At 39.2% G+C, this 21,588-nt stretch overlaps 2 protein-coding genes across 8 annotated transcripts in view; one reads left to right on the forward strand and one right to left on the reverse strand.

Annotated features, from left to right (window-relative positions):
- The window catches only part of FNIP2 (folliculin interacting protein 2), a 116,942-nt gene extending 104,625 nt beyond the window's left edge, over positions 1-12,317 (forward strand). For all 7 annotated transcript variants that reach the window (XM_079153542.1, XM_079153538.1, XM_079153543.1 and 4 more), the window contains 3 exons: positions 3,022-3,222; positions 6,667-6,782; positions 8,717-12,317. In XM_079153542.1, the coding sequence (XP_079009668.1) occupies positions 3,022-3,222; positions 6,667-6,782; positions 8,717-8,795 (396 nt within the window). In that variant the 3' untranslated portion in view covers positions 8,796-12,317. The remainder of the gene's footprint in view (positions 1-3,021; positions 3,223-6,666; positions 6,783-8,716) is intronic.
- A 6,418-nt stretch (positions 12,318-18,735) lies between these two features.
- The window catches only part of SPMIP2 (sperm microtubule inner protein 2), a gene marked incomplete at its 3' end in the record, with an annotated part of 94,537 nt that continues 91,684 nt past the window's right edge, over positions 18,736-21,588 (reverse strand). The window contains exons 3-4 of the mRNA XM_079153951.1: positions 19,476-19,495; positions 18,736-18,931 (exon numbers count right to left, since the gene is read on the reverse strand). Of these exons, the coding sequence (XP_079010077.1) occupies positions 18,736-18,931; positions 19,476-19,495 (216 nt within the window). The remainder of the gene's footprint in view (positions 18,932-19,475; positions 19,496-21,588) is intronic.

Raw genomic sequence — 21,588 nt, forward strand, 5'->3', positions numbered from 1 at the left:
CTTGGCTACCTCTTTCACATCATTTTTCCCACAGAAAATTTTTGTGACTTAAACCCGAAACTCTGAACTAAGTACTGTCCCATCTTGCAGATGTAGAAACTGAGTTGCTAAGGTTCTACAGCTAGCAAGTTAGCAAAGTGTCATTCCAGCCTGCTCCTGTGACTTGGAGCCCTTGCTGTCATCATTGTCCCTTGTGGAGTTATCAGAAGCTCTGCTCTTCTGATCTCCAAACTGCATAGGCTTTGTTTTTCCTGGATTAAGTTAAGCCAAAGTCAGCATGTGTGAGTTGGGGCATATACTCCAGTGTAATCAAGAATTTTGAAATCAGAATGTCCCAGGCATCTAACATTCCCAGAAAATGGATCCACAAATCCTTAGAAACTACAGATTAGCCAGGCTAATTGTGTTAGTTCAATAAGCTGTGATAGCCAAGAAAATTCAAGAAAACTCTTAATGATCTGGAAAACAAAGAATTTTCTTTATCTGTCTTGAGAAATCTTCACAGGAAAGTAGTTGCGATAAGTGAGTTATTGACAAGGTAGAACCAAATAAGTGATCATCTGTACTTCTCATGAGTAGAGCAAGGGAAGAATAATGGCATGTGGCTGCTACCGCCTTGGTCTGGTGGAGATGGACCATCCACCTTCAGTTCTCTTCACTGTTCTCCGGAGACTTTTTACCCCAGCCCCTTTAGGAGTTTCTGAGTTGCCCAATCACATTTCTGTGGGTGGTGTGGAAACTGGCAGCTGTCTACAGGGTCTTGGAGGAACACTCAGAACTCAGTGATAGGGCAGCACTTCTGCAGGTCTCAGGTTATGGAGAAAGTAGCGACATGTTACTCTGATAGAATTTGACAAACCTGTGGGCAGGTAACATTTGAAAATCGATTCTCTTAACTTGAAAGAGAAAAGCAAATAAATGTATATGAGCATCCATAAGGTTTGCCAAGTTCATCAATCAAATAAGTGTTTTAAGTGGAAAGGACTTTCTTTTTCGGTGCTGGGGGTTGCACCCAGGGTCTCATGCGTGCTAAGCACACACTGCCTCTGAGCTATACCCCAAGCCCAGGATGACTTTTTAATGTTAACATTTCCCTCAGATGTTCATTTAAAACTCAAACATCAGAGGGCCTGATTAATCTGAAACAATAATGGTTTGGAGGAGAATTTTAAAGGGTAAATATATAGTGTGGGCTTTTTTACAATTTGTTTATTTTTCTTGTGATATTTAATCAAAGCCCTTTGGGAAGAATTTTGACATTAAGAAAAGGAATTTCACCAAGTAACTTTCTTTAATGAAGCTGATATTCCTCTCCCTTTATCTTGCCGTGTAAGGGAAGGAAAATGAGACTCATGTGGTTCATGTGTCAGCATCAGGGTGCTGTCAAACCACCCCTCCTGTTTTCTTTTCTTCAGTCTCCAGGCCCAGATCCCAAGACTAGAGAACAGCCCACCATTCTCTTTCCCCAATTTTAGTAGAAATACAAGGCTTCATCTGCTCCCCCTTTAATTAAAGAGTCGAGGACTAGGTAGCCACATCTCCACTAGGATCACAGGTTGGCTGCATCTTTTGCATTCTGTTTGCTGCAGTACCACAACTTGCATTAAGTCTTAAAAACCCACAGATAACCATTGTCTGCTGGTGAGATTGTGTATCTGTTTGGGGTCTCTGTTGTAATTAGCAGAAACCAACTCCTATTTACTTAAGCAGAATTAAATTTATTGGAAGGATATTAGAAATTCACAGAATTGATGAGGGCAGAGCAAAGACTAGGCCTCGAATAGGCAGAAAACAAAGCAGATCTGACCAGGCCCAGGAAACATGAACTACCTGAAAGTACTTATACTGATTGCTGTCTGGGCCAGAATGTGGAGGTGCCCTGCTTCCAGGGTAGAAGCATCTTATTGCGTCCTGTGACTAACCACAGCGTGATAAAGGAAAGGTGAGGCCCAGATTACAGATTTACCAGGGCTTATTCAAATAAAGTATTCTCTAGGGAGGAATCAGAATGAATTTACTGGGAAGAAGTTATGCTCCACAGCCAAAAGCAAGCAGTGGCCAGCACAGGGTGGTAGAAGGGATTAAATGACAGAAGAAAGATAATACTGGTTTTCCTTTGGGAAAGAAGGATTAGAAAAGTGTGCTCACACACCTTGGCTCTGAGGTTTGTCTGTCAGCCTGTCTGTTGCTGTTCTTCTTAGCCTCACTCCGCCCTCCTTTCTCTTTTAGTTGGAACCTAGCAGGGCCATCCTGTTGGGGTGTTGATTTGCACACTCAGTGTGCCACATGCGCATGCCAGGAGGTGCTAGTGGCAAAGCAGTTCCTCTTTGATCAGTTTAGAGAGATTAGATGTAGTTAAGGCCCTTTTCCTTGCCTGCTTCAATGTTTACCCCATGGCACAGTTACTGTAGAAAATTTTACATTTTAAACATGTTTATCAGTAACCCTATGTTAACCTTTTAGACTCATATGAATAAATAAACTCAGGCTTCAGTCTGATTTTAGTTGTTTGTTAAGATGATGTATGCAGCACACATAGTTACTAAATCATTTTACTTAATGATTAAAACATTTAATATTCCTTAGGGGAATATTATTAAAGTGCCCTGACTAACCTTGCTATTGGAAAAATGGTAATGGAATTCTATACCTTAATCTGATTTTCACTATTTAAAAGGAGAATGCAGTCTCTCAAAAAGAATTTTTAATATATGTAGGGAGGGCACATACCTTTTCCTTCTCTGTGAACATTTAACATTTAAAATGTACCTCCTAGTTGATAGAAAACATGATTAAATGATTAAGTGTAATGTTTTATCTAATTAATTTTAAATGATTTAGTGACACTCCTATGTGAGTCTCTGTCAAACCTTAAATTTCTGTAGCTCCCACACTTACTTGTTGCTAAACAACTTCAAAATTAAAAGTTAATCTAATGCTCAAGAAAAACACTCACTCTGGGCATTTTGAGTGTCACATGGAAGCAGGTTTAAAAGCTGACCTACTGTGTTCCTCTTTCAGCATCCAGTGCTTGATGAGCCAATAGCTGAAGCTGTCTGTATCATCGCAGACACAGACAAGTGGAGTGTCCAGGTGGCCACAAGTCAGAGGAAAGTGATGGACAACATGAAGCTGGGCCAGGATGTCTTGGTCTCTAGTCAGGTGTCCAGTTTACTTCAGTCTATCTTACAGCTTTACAAGCTTCACCTCCCTGCTGACTTTGTAAGTATCAGAGAAATTTAGCTAAAAATACTTTCAGCAACATTTTGATTATAAGAGCAGAAATCCAGACATTGGTTTTAATAAAATTGGAAGTTAGCATGAAATAAAAATGGGACACACAACACAAAACCAGCCAATGGGATGGATTTCAGTTAACACTAGCCCTTCCATGAAACATCAGAGTGGCATCAACATCTTTTTAATAAGGTGTATGACAAAGTAAATAAGGTATAAGGGGAGAGATCCAGCATAAAAGGAGTCTAAAATCCTCTTTGGAGAACTCATTGCTAAGCAGCCATCCTCATAGAAGTATTAAGGGTAAAGTAGACCACAGTTCGTGGAAACATGTTTTTGAAGTACTGTATACATGTAAGATAGTATCAGTTGTTTCTTTTCAAATGGGACTTTACGATCACTTTCATAACATTATTTTAAATACAAACAACAAACAGAGCCTAAGAAGTCCTCAAAAATTATCAGCAGTTCACCCCTGGTCACTGGAATTAATATATACCTTTCAGTGAATGTGTGTGTGTGTGTGTGTGATATGTTTATAGAGATTAAAAGAGGAAATACATTTAGTAGGGGAGGGAGAAATGTTTCAGAAGGAGAGAAGCCAAAGGGTGTACATCTGAGAAAAGTCTGAGTGAGCTATCCTCGGGAAGACACTTGGCTGGAGCAGTCTGCTCTTTCCTCCCTTCTCTGCAGGGTTGCTCTCTACAGAGTGGCTCCAAACCAAAACCTCTGTCTCCCTTCTGACCTTGGGAAATTATTCAGAGCTGTTTAACAACAAAGTAGGAAGCTGAATATAATTAAATATACTAATTGTGAGTGAAGTGATCACTTTCGTGGATTCTTAAGGTCATATCTGTGGTTGTACCACCTTCCTCAGAAATAGGATTTTTTGTGGCTTTGAAGAAGGTGCTCTGAAATAATGGTTGTCATAAAAACGGTGGTAGTGTGGCGTGGCAGAAAGACCAGAGGTCATAACTGGATTAAGTTTTTGACTTAGCTACTGATTACTTGTGAGCCAATCAACAATTCTGAGTGTCTCTGAATCTCAACTTTCTCATTTGTAAAATGAAGACAGTACAACTGTGCTTTGAGAATCCTCTGAAAATTAGGGATAGGATAATGCTTTGTTAAATTGTCAAAACACCATGCCAACATGTTGGTGAAAAGCCAGCATGCATTCATTACTAGTCAGTGCCCAGGTTAGAGTCACATCCAAGTTTTACTACTTACTTATGTGAACTCTCAAAGCCTCAGTTTCTTTTTCTGCAACTCTGGAGAAATAATAGCACCTATCTCATGTTTATGAAAATTAGATAATTCATGTAAAGTATTTGGAATAGAGTTAGATGTTATAAGACCTCAGTGAGTCACTATTATTGGCATGTCAGTTAATAATCATAAGTTTCATGGAACAGTAAAAACTGACAATACCTTTTCACTGAAATCTTTATTTGGGATTTAAACTAAAGCATACTATTTTAGGATGTCTGTCTTAGGGTAATATGAGAAGTACTTATGGGTTATTATGATCTTATTTTCTGTTCTACATTTGTAGGCAGGTTTTCTTCTACAAGCACGTTGGGTTGTGCTAACTTAGAGACTGATGTCTCCATTTTTTGTAAGGGAAAAATTATGTATTAGAATTCATAGTTTTACTGCTATAAGTATTACCGAACTTTTCTATTTCATCTATGATACATAGTTCTTGTTACATATGACATTTTGCTTATCAAACCAACAAATAATATATCAGATTCTTTTGACTTCATTTGGGTGGAAGAATGTTTAAATATGTAATAATAAGAATGATTTATTTAACCTGATAAACCAATGTCAAAAAATTTTCATCTGCAGTTTAAAATTCTCTTTATATATCATTTAAATGAAACATAAATGATTAGGGCCTTTAGTACCAAAGGATAGAATAGGTATTTAAAATTTTAGAAGTTTGGAATTCAAGAAGTCTATCTCCGAAATAAAATCCCATAGAGAGAATTTTTTTAAAAACATCATAGTTCTATTTGATAATCAAGCCTTTTTGAAAAACTTTCTATATGTTTTGATTTCATATTTGGTATAAATTCCTAGACCAGAGTTCTGTTTATTTCCATGTTGTATCATATCTTTTTCATGCAGTCTGTGAAAACACTGTAAATTAACTGTTTTAAAACAAAGGATTTGCCAAGCCCAGTGCACATGCCTAGAATACCAGCTGCATAGGAAGGTTGAGGTAAGAGGATCACATGTTGGAAGCCAGCCTCAGCAACTTAGACCCTGTCTCAATAAAAAATTAAAGGGGCTGGGGATGTAGCTCAGTAAAGAACCCCTGGGTTCAGTCCCCAGCACACAGAACACACAACACACATGCACACATAAAAACCCAAAGGATTCAATATAATATGAATGGTCTTTTTTATATTTTGGAATAGTCCTTTTGAAATCTTTGTATTTCTACTCCATACGGAACTAAAACTTAACTGGAGGCCACTTCACTCTTCACTGGGGAAAACATTTCCATGAGAATTGGTGGAATCCCCTTGCTTTGATATCACTTAGCCACTTAGTAGTTGTGTTGTGTTCCTTCCATCCCACACAATGTATCTAAGGCAATGAGAAGCTGAAAAGGTAGAATCTCTAACAGATACTTTTTCAGTGCCACTGATCAGCCCAGATGGTCAAGATCACCATTTTTAAATGCATCTGTTAATCTTTTTACCTTGAAAATAACAGCCCTAATGGTCTAGAAGAAAAGTACGTATAATGGAATTGCCCTTGCCAAAGCCATCAGGTGTCTTACTGAAGGTGCTGGGGTGGCCGTGCCTGCCAAGTACAAAAGTACTTGCCTCTGGTGAAAGGCACAGATGGTTGGTGTTCTCTAAAAACTGAAGCTGTACACGGTTCCGAGGGTAAAAATGTCCTGAAAATAATTGCCTTTTCTTTATTGTCATTAAGAAGACCTAGTTAAAGACACTTTCAAAAGCAAAACAGAAAGTTTGAAATGACCTTTTTCCAGTCGTTCTACTTCTGGGAATGTATTAGGTTCAAATAATCTGGGATACAGAAGAAAACAAGCGAAGATGTTCTTCACAAAATGACTTATAAGAAAAATGCCAATTGCTATGTGGTACAGTAACTAATGACAAATTCACATTTTAAGGAATTTTTAGCCATAAAAATTACATCAGTAAGGAATTCTTTAACATTTTCAACTATGTAGAAATGCTTTTTTGAAAAAAAACACTAGAATAATACATGAAAATCTTGTCATTTAACAAAAACCGATTCATATACATATTAGTGATGGGGCTTGTAGTTTTTTTAAGTATATTTGAAAAGGTGTGAGATTACAGCGATATACTTAGAAACGAATTAAGAAATCAGCCATCACTTGAGTTCCAGCCCTCATTGTGAATGCAATTGGCTCCACAGTGCATCATGCATCTCGAGGACAGACTGCAGGAGATGTACCTTAAAAGCAAAATGCTGTCTGAGTATCTTCGGGGACACACACGAGTCCACGTGAAGGAATTAGGTGTTGTACTGGGGTGAGTTCTGTGAGGTGCTACCTCTTCTTCCTGTGATCACTGACCTTTGCCCTCATGTTGTGTCCTCTGACCTGTTCAGCCTGTACCACCCAAAGCCTTCAGGCCCACGTTCCCTCAGACACGTGCCTCTCAGCTCCCTGATGAACAGCATGTTGTTTGTATCTCGATATCCAGTTTCACACCTGGAAACCATTATGGAATTTTGGGCTGGTGGTACTTTTTTGTCAGTCTCCTCCCTGATTGTTTTTACCCTTGAAAGGGAACACTTAATCCCACTCTGTCCATTTCTAGTAAGCAAGTAAATACGATGCCAAAGTCAAAACTGTCAAATGTGCCATGGCAGCTCCTATTTACAAATCACTTCCTCCCACTGGGTGGCAGGGAGAGGCCCTTCTGGATTTCCAGGTGCTGTCTACATGTCCCCAACAACCGTCTCTTTCTCCCTTATTGTGAGCCTACTGAAAAGGAGACTTGTCTTACCTTAATTACCAATAATACATGTCATCTTCTAGAGGGTATTTACCATAACTTCTCTAGGAGAAATTCTGACTTGAGTTTTTCTGCTTCCTGTATCAACAGAGAACTAACAAAGAAGGCATTGTGTCTATAGGAAATTGTTCTCTTTATCCATGGTGAAGATATTCCCTATCTTGGAATAAGAAAATACTGTGTTTATAATACCAACCTTTAAATTCTCTTTTAAACCTGCTAAGCAAGTATTATTTTAAAAGTCTGGCCTTTGCATTCTTGTCAGACTTTTCATCTTTCACACCCAGGATGTGACTGGCTGTTTTCTTTGGCTCTTAGCATTTTCTTGTCATACATTTTTCTTACATACCTCATTTAAAAATATTTTCCCCTTTTGAGTCGGTCACTCTTGCAGTTACTTCATAGTCTCTCTCTGTTTTTTTCTTTCCGTTAGTTTTTGTTTATCTCTCCTAACTGGTCTCATACTGTAGTCTGCCTCATAAGGTTTCCTATTGCTAGATGTGGTCCTTAATTTCTAGGACCTTTCCCTGTTTCCTGACTCTGACAGGCATCTGTCAACACTGCAGAACAGTGAGAATGTTTTCCCCTCAGCATCTGTCTGTAGGTCTCGTTGTGTTCATCCTTTCTCTTTATCCCCTTCCGAACCATGGCCAGGGCCAGCAGCACTGAGAGTAGTAGAAAACAGGGGGCTCGTCTGAATGAGATCTGTACGTAGCATTACTGGAGAAGGAATAGAAAACTCCACAAAGTAATACCAGCTTCTGTTCTTGTATTTGTAACTTGTGGAATTCAAGGGAAAGAATGAGGACATGTTCTGCAGGCTGAAACAGGCCAGTTTTTGTTTTTGTTGTTGTTTTTGTTTTTGTTTTTTTCTCCACAACAACTGGTAGCATTTAGCCAGTGTCCATTCTGGGTCTGTCTCTCCTTTGAGAGGCAGCCAGAGCTCTGTCTGTCTGAAACTGATGCTTCTTACTAGTGTCACTTTGCTCTCAGTGTCATGGCTCAGGAGTTCAGTGAGGATCTAAGTTGTATGACCTTGAACAGATCCCCAGGGTTTCTGAAGACATCAAGTGCCATCATCATTTTCCTAAGACTAATTTGAACCTAGGTACCAAATCACTATGCCTTGGGAAATGAGACAGTGGGGGGAACCTTGACGTTGGGTGTAACGGAGTCACATAGGGCACACAGAGCAGGGAGAGACGTGAAGTAAATGGAGCCAGTGACCCTGGAGGATCAGCCTCAGGTCCCACGTTCAGGCAGCACAGCTCCAGCACCTCCTTCCCTTTGCCCCCACCCTGCAGTGTGCCCTGGGAGAGCTTGCGACCTTTACATCTGTTTTACTTTTTCATTTGTTTTCAGTGATAATCTAGCAAGCTTGAACCCTAGAAATAATAAAAATCATGCTATTTTTAAGTATGATTCCTTTCTGTTTTCAAACTCAGGATTGAATCCAACGACCTGCCGCTGCTGACCGCTGTTGCCAGTACTCATTCCCCTTATGTGGCTCAAATACTCCTATAAGCCGAAGCTCAGGACAGTTCTTCCCTGGAAGAAGAAAAACAAATTCTCATCTGAAGGAGAGAGGAATAAGCTCTCTGTGACATCAAAAGCATGAGAAGAGCAAACAGTCATTCCACCGTTTGTTTTGCATCGTTGCTTTCGAGTGGATGCTTCATTGGAAGACAAGACTTAGGTTTACTCTAAACACTGGCATTTGTGATTTTCAGGAACACTTTAGGCCTTTGTTACCCATGAATCAATCAGGGGAGAGAGTGGCCTTCCTGGTGGGAGAAAACTTAAGCACTACACTGAACACGCAGCATTTGTTACTGATCGCCTTGTGCTGTCAGGCAGGATAATGACAGGTGACTTTGGAGCAGGTAGGTAAACAGTGTATGTTACATTCCTGTGGGAAATGTTTCAGAGTTTAAGCACTGCAAGCTGCAGAGAGCAGTGTGCTAGGCTCAGAAGAGTCAAAACAATGACTCTGAATTCCAGGTCAGAGTTTGCTTTTTAGAAAAGACAAGGTGAAATGAAGACAGCCATTTGTGGCTATAGCAGCTCTTTGCCATAAGATGTGAAAGAAAATTGCCTATTGGGAAGAGAGAGAGTGCTTTGGGGACCCTCTGTTCTCATTTCTCCTCAGAGTTTACCTTGTTTTGATGCAGCCACAGGTAGGTCAGAGATGGATTGCTGGTGCAATACACCCAAGAGTCAATGTAGCATCCTGATCCCATCAAGATGTAGTTTGTAGCAGCAAAACATAGTCTGATGCCATATGTTTTATCACTATACTTTAGAGTTCTCAGCAGCCTTTTTAAGAGAGGCCATTTACCAAAGTTATTTCTATAAGCTCAAGAGTGTTTCTGTTAGTGAATTCTTCCAGCCAGAGCCACTTTGTTCCTAGAATAGTTAATACAAATGACTATTTATACTTTAAAAGACACTGCTGTCCCAGTGGGAATTGAAACCTGCAGTAATTCAGGATGGCCAGTGAAAGCAATTAGTTTTAACATGAAGAAAAAATCCATACACAGCCTAAATTTTTACATTATCATTTCTGCATCTTTTAATCCCTATATCTTTTTCAAAACATCTTTCCAAAAATCAACTTGACCATCGTATAAAACATACCAAAGTGAAGAATTATTGGTCCAATTCACTTAAAAAAAAAAATTTCAATTTTCTGTTAATATTAAAGAAACTTAGTTTACTAACCATGAAACAGACTTAAGTCCTGACATGTAGGATAAAATAAAACACTTCAACAATTTTAAACATGATGGTTAAAAGACAGGAGCTAATGTAGTAAGGCAAAGCATTGTTAGCATTTCAGTCCTTTCCATGAATCTAAGAGTATGAGGTGACCTCTTTTTTTATGGGTTGGAATTAGTTCATATTTTATATTTGATAAAATCCTGACTCTATCCATAAAGTGACATAGGTTTGTCTCTCGTTGTCTGTCATTATTTGTTTGAGAGTATACAGCTATACCAATGGAGGTGAATGGCTGTACTATTTATTTCTTAGGAATGGGTCAGAACTGCTACCTTCCTCTTTCTCCTTTGTGCTGTGAAAGTAGATGGGTGCTTCAAGGTTCTGGAGATCTTTAATTTGTATTTTATGTCTTGGTTTCACAAAATTGAAGTTTTCCATTTCCTTTGCCTAACATTTGAGTTTGGTGTTTTCAGTTCTCTGGTTCTGTGACATCATTGTTTGCTGTGATGTTACAGAAGGAAAATGAACCCCACCTGTGGCTCAGCCCACTCAGCATTTGCTTTAACTTGCATGTGAATAAATTGTCAAAACTGTCATTACAGCTCTTCCGTCTGCACCAGCTTCAAGCATTCCCCTCGTCTCTGGTTCCCTTTTCCTTGTTTACGTGTTGTGGGCACCTTGCCTCAGTCACCACCTTCCAGGGTTTCATAGAAAATAACCTGATTCAAAATCATTCAGTTCTAATGTGGGCATAGCGGCATGTTGAAAATCAGATGCTTACAGGGAAAATTGAGCTTTAAATGACTGACTCTCAATTCCATACATAAAAAATTTAGCCCAGCCCCTTAAAGCCTGAGGAAATTTAATTTGCCTCTTGATCTAATGTTCCAAAACTCACTCTTGGAAAAAGGCCTATTGGGAAGCTACAAGTGGGTCACAGGTGGGGGTCGTCTCAGTGACACTCAGGATTCCTGTCAGAGCCGAATCCTCATATCTATCACCTACAAAAACACACCAAGAATGTTGCTGCTCCTTTTTTAAGCCTCCTTTAAATATTTAACATTCAACCTCTTCCTAGAAGCAAAAAAGGAAAAAAATCTCATGGAATTGTGTTGAGAGACAACCGCTTGCACGTCACAAACCACCCAGTGACTTCATTTTGTCTCAGCTGAACAGTGAGAGGGATCCCACCTGCTCCCATGCCCACCTCAAAAAATAAAAAAAATTTAAAAATAAAAAAAATAAAAAATAAAGAAATCTACCTCAGTTGACAGGATTCCACCTTTAGGGTTTCTTCAACTTTTAAGTCTTACCTGTTGAGTGTGACTTTTGTAGCATCTTGCTTTTCCAAGCAAGCTAGTGAGGCATGACAGAGCAGAAGTATGTAAATGTTACTGTGATGGACCTCTTTCTAGCATGTTGCAGTTTTATTTTTAATAAATTGATAAGTGATATGAATGTAAAGGTAATTGCGTATGTTTTAAACATGACAATGAAAATTTGAAATGTAGCTTCCATATTTGTGCATAATTCCAAAGTATTTTATTTTTATCAGTGTTAAATAGCTTTTTGTACAGGCTTCAATCCATTTTCTGAAGTGTGCTGTTTTTTAATGAAAGTAACTATAATCTTTTCACATCCCATGGAACTGCCGTTTACACATTGCAACTTTTTAAACTGACCATATTTTTCAAAATTAACTTTTTTGGAGGGAGGATATTTCCCCCTTGCTAAATGATACTAAACTGTTGTTTGGGCTCTTATAATTAGGTCCTCAGATTTTATAAAAATTTAGTCTGTAGCTTTTTAGGTTCTTCACTAGAGTTGGTTGTATATAAAAAATATAAAGTGACCCCCAAATTCTTTTAAATGTCTGGGTTTTTCCACTAATATGTACTTTGGGGAGCATTTCATTCTTGCATACTTTCACCATTAAATTGAAAAAGTCTTTAGCTTCTTTGAGTTAATGTGAACCATTTGTTTTGTTTTGTTTAATTCTGCTTGGGGGGATATTTTAATATAATTTCTCTAAATCAAACATCTCCTCTGAATGTTAACTTTTAAATGTCAAAATTTGATGAACCACATATCTAGGAAGTGAGATTGCAATATGCTTAAATTTGAGGCAGATAAAAGAAGGTGAAAATTCTGGGAATTGCTATTGAAACTCCATTAAGAGAAATTGTTAGGACTTTATAATTTTGATGAGCTGAATAAATACCAATGTCAATGTTTGGGAATTTTTTCTTAAAACTTGTTCATGTATTATTTTGATCAGTTTTTCTGTGGCATTTGGTGCAATAAACCTTTTGAATTTATCTTGAACATTTACTGGTACTGCATATGATTTGTTAAATTTAATTATATATAGTCTCGTTTATTACAAACAAGTTCATTATATGTGTCAATGATTTTTCAACAGGTGTGTTTTGGAAATGGGATGTTTTGGTTAGCAGACAGGTGAGGGATACTGGCATGGCATGTAGGGAAGGCAAAATGTCCTACAAAATGTGAGATAGCCCCAGGACCAGTGGACCTTCAGACATCCTGCTGGACATTCATGTGGGTAAAAACCCTTTTAAAAATAATCTTGGCTGAAAATTGAGTTCTGCTTTACATGAAGCACAATGTGTTTTATACATGAGTTTACTATGTACAGAATGTTACTTTTTAGACAGTATATCTAGGGGATTGCATTTATGTGTTATAAATTGTTTAAGTTATATTTTCTGAATTTTATTTTGGGATAATAAGGGAACATTAGAAAATATTTACTAGGAAAAAGGATGAGTTACCTTAATAATATCTCAAGAAAAAATATGCCATTAAATATAACTTCTGTACCAAAGAATAGCATACTTTGTTAGATTACCTTAAAGAATGTAGGGAGAAGTTGTATTAGGTATTTCAAAATCCTTTTTGATTGAAAATTTCAAATGTTTTTCATGTTCCCTGAAGCAGTCTTTTAAAGCATGCCATCGATAAAGGACTTAAATATACATGTGTACCCCATGTCTCATTTTGGTTCCCTGGTGCCTATAGATTGGCACTATTTTATGTGTCAACTGGGCTTGGCCACAGGACTCAGCTATTTGGTCAAAGGCCAGTCTGGGTGTTACTAAGGAAGATATTATTTAAGATGAAATTTAAATCAGCAAACTTTGAATAAAGAAGATTACCCTCTTCACTTGAAAAATTTAGGCAAGAAAAAAGAGATGCCCCCAAGAAGAGGTAATTCTGCCCCAAGACAGCCTCAGATCCAAATTGCAATGTCACCTCTTCCCTTTGTCTCCAATCTGCTGGCTTTCCCTGCAGATTTTGGATTTACCAACTCCCACAATCATGTGAACCAGTTCCTTACAAAACACCTTTCTCCCTTGCTTTCTAAATACAGACACACCTGCATCTTATTCGTTCCCTGGAGATCCCTGACCAAGGTATGGAAGAGGTCAGTCCAGTAACACTTAGAATGACCTAGTATGGTAGGATCAGAACAGTCGTTCCAAGTTACAGGAAGTAGACTTCCAAACAAAGAGTTTTCACATGGTAAACAGTACTATTATCCCTTTTACAAGTCACACAATCTGAATATGTGATGCAGATAAGAGTTGAAAAACAAAAATAAAAGAAACAACCCTTCGAGTTGGAGTTATAGTTGTTGTTTTTTCATCCTTGTGACCGAAAAAGCTGACAAGAACAACATAGAGGAGGAAAAGTTTATTTTGGCTTACAGTTTCAGAGGTTCAATGCAGAGATGACCAACTCCATAGCTCTGGGCCTGAGGTGAGGCAGAACATCATGGCAGAAGTATGTAGCAGCAGGAAACAGCTCAGGACATGACAACCAGGAAGCAGAAAAAGCCTTGCCAGGGACAAACTATAACCCCAAAGACACACCCCCGGTGATGTACTTCCTCCTGCCACATTCCATCCACCTTCACTTACCACCTAATCTGTATCAGTGGATTAATCCATTGATCAGATTAAAACTCTCATAATCCAATCAATGCACCTTTGAATATTCTTGCATTGTCTCACATGAGCTTTTGTGTGAGACATATCTAAACCATGACAGATGGAAAGGAAGGAGGTAACATTAAAAGTGCAAGAAAAAAGTCCCCTTCCTATAAAGATTCATCCTTACAGTTGTGTGTGAATTCCTACAGTTGTGCATCTCCCTCTGTGTTTGGGGAACTTGGAACTCAGTCATCTCTTTCTCCCTCATCTTTAGGTTCTCAATCTGCTAGCTTTTTCTACTGAAAGTGTTTAAAAAATAATTAAAAAACAAAGTTTCACTTACAGTAAGGCCTGGTCTATATCTGGTTTCTCTCCTTTGACAGCTAGGGATTTTCTGGAGAAGTCTACTTGGCTTCCACTCCTTTTCCTCCCATTCATTCTCTGCCTCTGCCACTCTCACTGAGGACTGAGGCCCAGCCTCCACCTCCTTCCTTCCCATGGAAGCTGAGTTTTCCCAGGCCCAGTCAGCATAGAGTGCACTTGAACTGACTTTACCTCTCAAATGCATCACCTTTTCTCTGCTCTCTGCCTTACTTGTAGCCCTTCCCTGTTTGTCCATTGAGTTCCTGAAATGCCCTCTGACCTCACCTCTTTTTCATATCCAATGGCTCCTGATCATTCCTCTTCTAGGATGATGTGTACGTCTTTCTAAAATGAAAATTCACCCATCCCTCCTCTGTTTAAATATCAGCTCCCATAAAACTCAAGTTCCTTTATTATGTACTCTCCCATGACCCAGCTGGTTTATCTTCTGCGGCCTCATCACCAGATGTTTTACACTCTTTATTTTTTTTAAGAGATGGGGTCTCATATTGCCCAGGCTGATCCCAAACTCCTGGATTCAAGCAATCCTGCCTCATCCTCCAGGGCAGCTGGGACTATGAGCGTGTGCCCCATGCCTGGCATCTTTGTACTCCATTATCCAGCCCTATTGAACCACATATACTCCCCCAAAAGTACTGTTATCAGTACCTTTGCCCTAAAAAATCTGTTCTTCCTACTCTTTCTTCATCAATTCCCTCCTGTTCCTAGCTCAAAATTCAATTTGTTGTCAGATTTTCTGGCACCTTGCTACTCAAGATCCCTGGACTAGCATCAATTACATTACCTGGAAGCTTTTTTTTTTTTTTTTTTTTTTTTGGGGGGGGGGGCTAGGGCCTGAACCCAGGGACACTTAACCACTGGGCCACATCCCCAGGCCTATTTGTTCATTCATTCATTCATTCATTCATTCATTCGAGACATGGTTTCCCTAGGGCCTTGCTAAGTTGCAAAGGCTAGCTTTGAATTTACGATCCTCCTGCCTCAGCCTCCCAAGCTTACATGGTTATGTGCCACTGTGCCCAGCAAAATTACTATTAAACTCACACTGGGTGAGTGAATGAAGGAAGAATGTATCATTCATTAATATTGATGTTCATGTATTGCAATAAAGAGGGGAAGTATGAATATTTGCGGGCAATGAAATGAAATATAAATGACTGATGTTGAAAGTGTCATATGCCCCCAAATCTTACATTTAGTTAGCTATTACTAATTTGGAGAAAAAAATTAACAAAAATCCAAAAGGAAAAACAAAGGAATAGAACTTGAGACACATTTTGTAGTTTTAAAAAGATATTGGCAAGATACGCAATTTTAGAAATTTGTCCAATTGAATTCCAAAAATATCTGTAAGAGCATTTGTGGTAAATGTGTACAAGGAATGATACTGTTAAATATTATCAATTGTACTTTTTTAGAAAGATAATTAAGTTCTAAACTCCAATTTTTAAGTAAAAAAAAACAAAACAAAAACCGAACTTGAATATAAAACATCCCCATTGTCATCCATCTCTATAATGGATGAAAGCATGGGCTACTGTGTAGAGGTTCATGCTTTTAAATTTCCCTCCATGGCCTCCTAAGATAAAAGTTTTACTTCTTTCAATGTGTGCTTGTCACTCCTGCAGAGGAAAATGGAAAATGTACAAGTATCTCAGGTAAGAGTGCTAATGGCCACCCTCCTGATGGTCAAGGGTGAGGCAGCTTGTTGGAGGTTCTCCACATGTGGTATTCATTATTTGCTTTTGAATACATGGGAATACTTGTTTCAAGTTATTTTCCCAGGAGAGAATTTATGCTGAGGGGGGCTGGTGAGTACTTATTTAATACCCACAACTCTTTGGGGTGTCCAAAAAGTGGACTTGGAAGACAGTTTTTCATGTATGTCTGGAAATTTAGGAGAAAGCCTAGGTGACAAAGATTATTTCAAATGAGAGAATATTCTGTTTGTGGAAAGGAAGAGGTATGACCAAGTGATCAACTACCTTCACCAGTGTTGAGTTAAACCCACATCTGGTGCATCTGTATAGGAGGCACTGAGAATGATGCTCCATGGATCTGGGATTTCTGTCAAAACCACACAACCATTTGACTGGCTATCCCATTCTTGGGCCTATACCCAAAGGACTTAAAATCAGCATACTACAGCGATGCAACCACATCAGTGTTTATAGCAGCTCAATTCATAATGGCTAGACTGTGGAACCAACCTAGATGCCCATTAAGAGCCAAATGGATAAAGAAACTGTGGTGTATATACACAATGGAATATTATTCAGCCATAAAGAAGAATAAAATTATGGCATTTGCAGGTAAATGGATGGAGTTGGAGAATATCAAGCTAAGTGAAATAATCCAATCTCAAAAAACCAAAAGCTGAATGATTTCTATGATAAGTGAATGATGATACATAACGGGGGTGGGGAAGGAGTAAGGGAAGAATGGAGGAAGGATGAATTGTGTAGAGAGAAATGACGGGTGGGAAAGGGGCAGGGGGAAGGAAAGATAATAGAATGAGACAAACATCATTACCCTAAGTACATGTATGAGAACACAAATGGTGTGACTCCATGTACAACCAGAGAAATGAAAGTTGTACCCCATTTGTGTACAATGAATCAAAAAATAATAATTAAAAAAACACAACCTGAATCTACTCATGAGGAGACATCGGACAAACCTCTATTGAAAAAAAAAAAATTACAGAACTAGCATGTAGTCTTCAAAAATGGGGGTGTAGTAAAAGATAAGGCTGAGAAACTTCCAAATTGAGGAAGACTAAAGGGATGATAATTAAATATAATACATGACCCTAGCATGAATCCTGGATCAGGGAAAAATATAAGGTCAATTAATAAAATTTTATTATGCACTTTATATAAAGGTTCTTGAATCTTAAGATTGTAACTGTGTTTATTTTAGAGAACAGCCGTGTTCTTAGAAAATATAACCTGAAGTATTTAGGAATAAAAGAATCTCATATCTGCAATTAGCCCTGAAGTGTGTGTGTGTGTGTGTGTGTGTGTGTAGAGAGGTGTGGGAGGGAGGTAGTAGATTAAAGCAAATAAAATTAAGAACTGTAGGTCTGAGTGAAAAGTATAAGAGGAGTTCTTGCAACGTCCTCAGTAAATTTGAAATTTTAAAGTCTTTGAAACAGATTTTTTTTTTTTTTTTTTTTTTTTTTTTTTGCGGGAGATAGGGGCAGTATTGGGTTCTGAATCCAGGGAAACTTCACAACTGAGTTACATCTCCATCCCTTTTTATTTTATTTAGACAGAGTCTTTCTAAACTTCCCAGGCTGGCCTCCTCTTGCAATAATCCTGCTTCAGCTTCCCAAAGCGCTGGAATTATAGGCCTGTAAACTGTGATAGCCCTAGTCCTGCTCAAAAATGATAGAAAGTAACTAACCCAAGCCTCCTTCCTCCACACCTATCCCAATAAACCATCTCATGAGACCCATCTCTGAATTCAGACCACAAAGAAATGTTAGTGACTAGACAAGCTCCCCTTTTCCATAAAACTGCCCCTGGGGTCAGGACCTACCCAAGGAGGACCAATACAGCTCCCTGGCAGAATTTTTCCAACAGACATAATTAATTGCTAAGGAATCAGATCTCAGATGACACAGGGTAAGTAATATTCTAGTGAGTTGACAAGATTCTTCAGTGGAGCAAGACAACTCTTCTTGTAGGGAACAGGTCTAATGGATTTGATCTATCTCCTTTTTTATGATGGAAATTTGCTGTCAAACAATATTTAAATGACTACAAAGGGCATTGTGCTATTGGATTAGGCAGAAAGCTAAAAGAGTAAAATGATCTGTAAATAGGCCTCAGGAAATCATTGTTGAATATATACTTACCCATTCTTTTTTTTTCCTAAGACATTATTTACTCAATTCTCACGTTAACTAAAAAATTTCAGAACAATAACCAAATATCCCTATTTAAAAAAAAAAAAATTAAGGAAATTATGGACTTGCCCAAGATTCCCTAGATTGCAAAGGGGGAAAAATCTCATATTTTGAACGGGTATATTCTTACTATACTAACCAGTGTGTGAAGGTTTTAAAGGGAATTACAGATTTACATTGATTTTATAAATTGTTTTCTCAGCCTTTGGAAACCAAGGGGATGGTCATTCTCTCCAGGTTAAACCAGGCAATTAATAAACCATTCTGAGGACTGACCTACAAAAACTGCTTGTTTTCCTTACTGTAAAATGGGAATGATATCCACCTACCCACTGAATGGATGTTTCTGTGGAAATCCAATATAGATCACAACATGATTTGATGAAAGTAAAAGGAGCTGTAAAACTGTTAGTATTATTACTAAGCACTCTCTACTTCATATTTTAAATCAGGCTGAATTGTTTCTATGATGATTCAGAAAAACAATAGGTCATACCGCTTCTGTTTTTGTTAGCTTCGGCAGCTTGGAAGGTTTGGAAGCTCTTGGTGATGGTAATTTACTCTGCCTAACGAGGACAGCCCATTTGGAATTCCTCTGAGTGGTGTCTTCGTAATCACTCATGTTCCAGGCCATAAAACCACGACCGTGTCTTCCTTGCTTATCCAAGATAAAAGGCTTCGGTTGCCTGAAATAGGAACAAACTGGTTGGTTCTCTGACAGAAAAGACCTAGAACCAAGGCCATGAGTTTTCAGAGAGTTGAGATTTGTGTTTCTTTGGTGACTTGAGGTGATTTCCAGCCAAGTGACTTGGGAAAGCTGAGGGCCTGACCAATCAGCAGGCATTCTGAGAAGTTTCCAGACCCTTCCCCACTCTGAATCACCAGTCAGTCAGTTACTGGAGATGCCAAGAACCGCCCCCAGATGGACACGTTAAGAAAACCTTGATGTGTCACGATTTCCTCTCATGTCCTTTCAGAGCCAAGCATGAAAGATGCTGTGAAGTTGCAGGTGGCACGTTAAGGCTGGCACCTCATGAGACATTGAGTTCTGAAGGTCATGGCCTGCCCATTTGAAGTCCCATGGGTATCTAAGAAAATACCAGCTTTGTGATTTCAAACTCTGGCTTTTGACAGTATTTTAGAGGAAAGTTCTATGCTTCATTCTCTTTCTGCAGTGAGATCCTGGCTAGGTTCCAAAAACCTTAAATTAGAGCATTACCTCAGCCCTACCTTCCCGTACCTTCCCAACTCTAGGGAACAGACAGAAAAAGAACTGTACAGGTAAGGACTTGCCATCTCACTCAGAAGACTTGAGAATATTTCTTGGAACTTCTCCCCATCGTTCCTTTATCTAGGCTGCCAGAGCCTTTTGGTGACCACAAAATTGCCTTTCTAGAATCTCAGTTTCATGGGTTCCCAAGTCAGCTTTCTGTTACTGTAACAAATACCTGAGATAATTCACTTATATAGAGAAAAAAGTTTTGTTTTTTAGTTCCTGGTTTCAGAGATTCCTGGCCATAATTGATTGGGTCTGCTGTTTTTAGGCCTGTGATCATGGTAGGGAAGAGTCTGGTCTAACAAAGTCACTTTTATCATGACTGGAAAGTGAGAGAGAGCAAGAGGGAAAGGATGGGGTTCCACAGTCCTCTTCAAGGACCTCCCCTCCCCCAATTACCAGAAGACCTCACCTCTACCTCTGAAAGTCTCCATCGCCTCCCAAGGGCACCAGACCAGGGACTGACCCTTTGATAGGTGGGCCCTTGGGGACATTCAAGATCCAAACTACAGCACTAAGTTGTTTGGCCCAAGATCTGTAGCATTGCTCTCCACTCTAGAATAGGCGAGCATTTACTATGTTCCAGGCACGACACCCCAGCACTGGAGGGTTATTAAGACAAAGAAATATCAAGGATTTTGTGTGGGAAGTACTGTGAGGCAAAATAAAGGCAGATGAGGAATGCAAATCCAGGGCGTTCTCTTTCTGTGAGGGCAGGCAAGAGGTCATGCCTGAGCAGAGAGCTGCAGGAAGCCAGAGGGCAAGGAATTCTCACAGCACACAGGGTCAGACACTCCCTTCCCACTCCTTGGAATCACAGCATCCCTGGGTGGGAGGGCAGTGACGTGGCACTAACCAGCAAACCCTTCACTGACATCCCCAGGCCCCAGAATGAAGTCCAGACTCCGAAGTACAACACCCAGGGCGTTGGTCTTTGCTGTTTGGTTTTTGTCTTTCTTTCTTAACATGGTCTGACCATGGGATGGGGTCTCCTGGCCTGCGCCCCTCTGCCCACCCCTGCTTTCAGACACACACGACCCTTCCTCATCCCTCCATCCTTCACCTCTAAGAACACTAAAGAAGCTGCACTCTCAGACCTGTTCCTTCAGCTTGTCCTTCATTCCCTTCCCTCCTCCTTTACCCAAGAAGGGGCTTTAAATGTCACCGTGGGGCTGGGGTGCAGCTCAGGGGCAGAGCACTTGTCTAGCATGTGAGAGAAGTGGGGTTCCATCCCCAGCCCTGCCGAAACATAAAAACGTAAAATCAAGCCAGCTCTTCTGTAAACACTTCCCTCATTCCGATGAGCCAGTGACTTTTCTTTCTTCCAATAACACATGGTATTTGATACCCTTTACTAAGACCATTAAAATATTCTGAAATTTCTAACTCAGCACACTCTCTCCATTCAAACTCAGTGCTCCTTAAAAGGTTCAGAATGTATCTTATGTTGGAATCCCAAGACCACCATTACCTTGCCTGACATGTAGTTGACACTCATCTCAGAGGATAAGGAATAAGGAAGGGAGAGGGAAAAGAGCAGAATTGAGTGAATTTAAAGATCATCCACCCTCTCCATTCCTGTCCCAGCCATCCGCTTCTGCAACCTCTTTTTTCTCTCCCAAGAACATAGGAGTAGTGCCCTAGAGTCTGTTATTTGTTGATGAATTTATTGAGTTTTATTATTTACAAATACAGCTTAATAGCTGGGAACAACTTCAAGAAACTTTAACAGGCAAGATACCTGATGGTTAGAAAGTATGGGACAGGTGTTGCTAATGGTTTATATTAGCTTGATTAAGGATGAATGAGAAAACCACTTCATGCAAATGTGTCGCCTTTTCTTTAATGTATTACAGAAGTAATTCTATGAATAAGGAAAATGTGGTATATATGCACAGTGGAGTTTTACTCAGTCATAAAGAAGAATGAAATGATGGCATTTACAGGTGAACGGATGGAAATGGAGAACATGCAAGAAAAGCCAGAGTCAGAAAATCAAGGTCAAATGTTTTCTCTTATATGCAGTAGCTAGAGCAAAATAAGGGAAAAAGGGAGCAGGGATCAGAT

The sequence above is a fragment of the Sciurus vulgaris genome (assembly GCF_902686455.1).
Source record: "Sciurus vulgaris genome assembly, chromosome: 9".
Taxonomy (NCBI): Eukaryota; Metazoa; Chordata; class Mammalia; order Rodentia; family Sciuridae; genus Sciurus; species Sciurus vulgaris.